The 5,543-nt window shown below is 38.4% G+C and overlaps 1 protein-coding gene across 1 annotated transcript; it reads left to right on the top strand.

The window, feature by feature from the left end:
* Nucleotides 1-4,796: 4,796 nt before the first annotated feature.
* Nucleotides 4,797-5,543, top strand: LOC118035447 (putative disease resistance protein RGA3; the record flags this gene model as incomplete). Its single annotated transcript, XM_035041024.2, has 1 exon — nt 4,797-5,543. A coding segment is annotated over one exon (747 nt), but the record flags the coding sequence as incomplete, so codon positions are not given.

The following is a 5,543-nucleotide window of genomic DNA, read 5'->3' as shown; positions in this document are numbered from 1 at the left end:
TGCATAGTCTTAATATAATTATAAATAAAGTATATATAAGTTAAACTGAAAATACTATTATACTCTTAATAAATAAGACAACATAAATATTATTTAACATTTTTCCTCAAACTCACGATGCGGCAGCTACAAGCATCGAGAGTTTGCCAACTAGAAAACAAAAACGAGATATGAAATGCGCCTTGGTAAAGAAATCTGCAATCTGCAATGAAGAAGGAACAAAGGACAAAGTAATGGTTCCATGCTTGAGATGATGACGAGTAAGATGACAATCGATTTCAATGTGCTTAGTCCGCTCATGAAAAACCGAGTTGTGAGCAATCTGAATAGAACTCTGGTTGTCACAATACATAGGAGTAGGATGGGAAAAGGAAACTCCCATATCAACAAGTAACCAACGTAACCAAATAATCTCTTTGGTAGTAGATGTCATGGCACGATATTCTGCTTCGGTGGATGATTGAGAAACAATAGATTGTTTCTTGCTCTTCCAAGAAATAAGAGAATCACAAAAAAAGATACAAAACTCGGTAACAGACTTGCGATCTGTGGGATCACTACCATGATCAGCATCAGAGTATGCACGTAACTCCAAGGAAGAGGTGAATGAAAGTAAAAGACTTTGAAAAACTGTACCCCGAAGATATCGCAAAATACGAAGAACAGCTGCCCAATGAACAGTAGTAGGAGAAGCAACAAACTAACTAACAACATGAACAACATATGCAATATCTGGACGAGTAATGGTGAGATATACCAAACTCCCAACAATAGTGCGGTATAAAGTAGGATCTATCAAAGGTAAACCATCAGAAGAAGAGTACCTTGCGTTAACCTCAATAGGAGTATCCACAGTCTTGTTATCAGTAAGTCTAGCCCGCTCAAGAATATCTGCAACATATTTCGACTGAGAAAGAAGGTAACCTCTAGGTGAGTATGCTACCTCAATACCCAAGAAATATCGAAGATAACCTAAATCCTTCATCTCAAATCGTCTAGCCAACTCTGTCTTCAAAACTGAAATACCATCAATGTCATCACCAATAATAATCATGTCATCAACATATAAAGACAGAATGATACGACCTGCATCAGTGCACTTAATAAAAAGAGCAGAATCATGACTGCTAGAAACAAAGCCAAGTGACGAGATCACAATAGAGAATTTCTCAAACCAAGCACGGGGTGCTTGTTTGAGACCATATAATGCTTTCTTAAGCTTACAAACATATCCAGAGTCATGTGAAATACCAGGAGGGGGTGCCATATAAACTTCTTCTTGAAGATCTTCATTCAAGAAGGCATTTTTAACATCAAGTTAAGAAATATGCCATTGACGAATCGAAGCTACGACAATAAGAGTACGAATAGTAGTCATTTTTGCAACCGGAGCAAATGTCTCCTCATAGTCCATACCATACTGTTGAGAGTATCCTTTGGCAACCAACCTAGCTTTATATCGCTCAATGGACCCATCAGAATTAGTCTTGATCTTATACACCCAACGACAACCAACAACACTCTTACCAGGAGGTAGAGGAACCAGATCCCAAGTATCTGTCTTATGCAATGCAGAAAGTTCCTCATCCATAGCTTGCTGCCAAAGCGGATCAAGAATGGCCTCTTTATAGGAAGAGGGCTCAACAAGACAATGAATAGAGGCTAAAAAGGAAGTAAATGATGAAGAATAACAAGAATAAGCAAAATCTGGTAGTTTTGTGGACTTACGAATACGGATGGACTGACGTGGAGGTGGATCCACAATCTCAGATGAAGCTTGAGGGGCTGTAGATGAGAATGGAGCTTCAGGTGTGCCAGAGAGTAAAACACCAGTACCTGCAGAGTTATGAGTACAAATTGATCGAACATGGGGAGAGCTATCATTACCAGAATCTTCAGAAAATGGATTTATACTAATAAGATCAGATTTAGTCAGGTTATGAGTAGTGGATGGAATAGAAAAGAAAGGTATATGCTCAAGGAAGACAACATGACGAGACACATAAAGTTTCTGAGTGATTGGATCAAAACAATGATAACCCTTTTTACCTTCACCATAGCCCAAAAAGACACAAATAGCGGATCGAGAGGATAGCTTACTTCGTTCTACATGAGGACGAAGAACGAAACAAGTACAACCAAAGACTCTAAATGAGGAATAATCAGGGACATACCCATATAACTTTTCAAAAGGAGATAGACCCGAACTATGAGAAGATGGAATTGTATTAATCAAGCTTACAGCAGTAAGAACAGCTTCTCCCCAAAACTCACTAGGAACAAAAGCAGACAACAAGAGAGAACGAGCAGTTTCGACAATGTGCCTATGTTTTCTTTCAGCAACACCATTTTGCTCAGGAGTATCTGTACATGAAGTTTGGTGGATGGTTCCATCTAGGGCAAACAATTGGAAAAATTTATTAGAAGTGTATTCCCCACTTAAATCACACCTAAAGCATTTGATCACAGTAGAATATTGAGTTTTGATAAGAGCTCGAAAAGCTGCATATATCTCAAAGAATTCAGAACGATGTTTCATTAAATAAACCCAACAATAACGAGTATGATCATCAATAAAAGAGACATAATATCGAGACCCTCTTTTTGTGGCAACAGGAGAAGGTCCCCATACATCAGAATGAATCAAATCAAATGGTGAAGAAGAAACAGAAATACTTCGATTAAAAGGTAAGGCGGAAAATTTTGCCAATTTACATCCACTACAATCAGAAATGTCACAAGTTTTCAAATTTCCTAAAGCTCCTGTGGATGCCAAAAATCTCAAACAGGAAGACGAAACATGACCTAGACGGGAATGCCATAAATAAAAACTAGAAGATGAAATACTCAAACGAAAGGAAGACAAATCAACTGTAGTAGTAGCAGCGGCAGCAGCAGCAACTGACACTTTTAACTCATCCAAAATATATAGTCCATTCTCCCTACGACCTGTCCCAATCAGCTTCTGAGACTGCAGATCCTGTATACAACAAAAGGAACCAGAAAACATGACTAAATAATCACCAGAATCACATATTTGACCAACAGACGCAAGATTCAATTTGAGTTGTGGAATAAGATAAACATTAGGGAGAGACATGTGAGGTGTGACAACAGAACCAACACCTACTAAGGGCATTTGAGTGCCATCAGCAGTCATAACAGGAATGGAGGATAAAGGGGATACAGAGGTAAAAGATAAGGAATCTGGAGACATATGATGAGAAGGACCAGAATCCAAGACCCATTCAGAATGTGACATACCTGAGGAACTATGAGGCAACTGACCTATGGAAGAAGAAGCGGACATTGCTTGTGGCTGCAAGGAGAGAAACTTCTGAAATTGCTCAGCCAAAATATTAGGATCGGTAATAGAACTCGAGGAAGCTACTGCTGCAGTATTGTGGTGTTGTGGTTTATAACCCTGAGGTGGTCTATGAGCATTAGATTGTGACTGATTTCCAGGCTTCCAAGCTTGATTCTGATGTCTCAACTTAGGACACTAAGCCTTCCAATGACCTTTCTGCTTACAGAAGCTGCACTCATCGAAGCCAACCCTTGTGTGAGACTTATTCTGATGATTAGAGAATGACCTAGAAGGTACTGCTAGTACAGAAGGATTTGAAGCAGAAAGAATTCCTTTTTCAGAATAAGACTGAAAACGTATTACTTCAGCCAATAACTCACTGACAAGAGAGTCAACAGAAGGCAGTGGAGAACGATGCAGAATTGAACCTCTAAGTCCTTCGAAATCACTGCGAAGTGCTGTTAAAAACTGTACCAATCTTTGCTGCTCTCTACGCTCAATATAGGCACCACATGCCTTTAATTCTGTCGATTCAGTAAGAGCTAATTGATCCCAAAGATCTGTCATAGCAGAATAAAACTCTTGAATACTCATATTCTTCTGATGAAGAGCTCGTATGTCATTCTCTAATTGATATTGTTTTGCAAAATTTGATTGTGTGAATAACTTTTGCAGATGATCCCAAACCTCTTTTGTTGTCTCATATTTCGCCAACTGCGTACCTTTTGAATGCTCAACAGAATTGTTGATCCAAGTAATGATCTTTGCATTATTTGCTTCCCATGTATCTATCAAACCAGCATCCCCCTCCTCAATATTCTTAGGTATCACATAAGTTCCACTAACATACCCCCACATCTTCTTACCCTTAAGGAAATTTCTCATTACATAACTCCAATATGAATAGTTCTTCCCATCCAACCTCACACTCACAGACTGAAGCGAATCATCTCTTTCAGTAGCCATAATCAACAATCACAAATAACCAGAATGCAAAAGCAGCGGAAGACAAAATACTCAATTGCAGAAAACTAAACAAATATCTTCTTTGAAATTATACGATTACTCCCAAAAATACAAAAACAAATTTGCAAAAACTGAACGTAGATACCAAATTGCAGAAGCTGAAGGGAAGACGAAATACCAAAATAATTGCAGAAACTATCGAAATACCAAAATAATTGCAGAGACTGTCGAAATACCTAATTTTGCAGAAGCAGAAGACAAAATATCACTCCAAAAAAAAAATTGGAGGCTAGAAGTTGGATCCGCGAAGCTGTATTTGGGATTAAGCTTCGTTTCATAAAACCAGCTCTGATACCATGTTAAACTAATTGAGATCAAACACAAAAAGGAGGCTAGAATTCTGAATAAACTGTATATTATGAATGCATAGTCTTAACCTAATTACAAATAAAGTATATATAGGTTAAACTGAAAATACTATTCTACCCTTAATAAATAAGACAACATAAATATTATTTAACAACTATCAGCTGATCAATGTTGGTCCATTATCAAACAAAAGGTGAGCAGGGGTGGACGAGAAACAATACCTTCAGACTTGGAGTCTATTGGAAAACAGATTGCAAAGAAATGTGGAGGGATTCCATTGCTTGCTAAAGTTTTGGGAGGAACACTGCGCCAAAAGGAGACGCAGGAATGGAAGTCAATTCTAAACAGTAGAATTTGGGATTCTCCGGATGGAGATAAAGCTTTGCGCGTATTGAGATTAAGTTTTGATTACCTGTCATCGCCAACACTGAAAAAATGTTTTGCATATTGTTCCATTTTCCCTAAAGATTTTGAAATTGAAAGGGAAGAGCTGGTTCAACTTTGGATGGCTGAAGGTTTTCTCAGGCCATCAAATGGGAGGATGGAAGACGAAGGCAACAAGTGTTTCAATGACTTGCTTGCAAATTCCTTATTCCAAGATGTTGAAAGGAATGAGTGTGAGATCGTAACAAGTTGCAAGATGCATGATCTTGTGCATGATCTTGCATTGCAGGTCTCAAAATCAGAAACGTTAAATCTGGAGGCGGATTCGGCTGTTGATGGTGCATCTCATATTCGTCATCTAAATCTCATTTCTTGTGGGGATGATGAGGCAGCATCTCCAACGGCTGATGCTAGAAAATTGCGAACTGTTTTCTCAATGGTTGATGTATTCAACGGGTCTAGGAAATTCAAAAGCTTGAGAATTCTCAAATTGCGACGGTCTGATATCACAGAGTAA

The sequence above is a fragment of the Populus alba genome, chromosome 14 (assembly GCF_005239225.2).
Source record: "Populus alba chromosome 14, ASM523922v2, whole genome shotgun sequence".
Taxonomy (NCBI): Eukaryota; Viridiplantae; Streptophyta; class Magnoliopsida; order Malpighiales; family Salicaceae; genus Populus; species Populus alba.
This window is presented reverse-complemented; position numbering and strand designations above follow the sequence as displayed.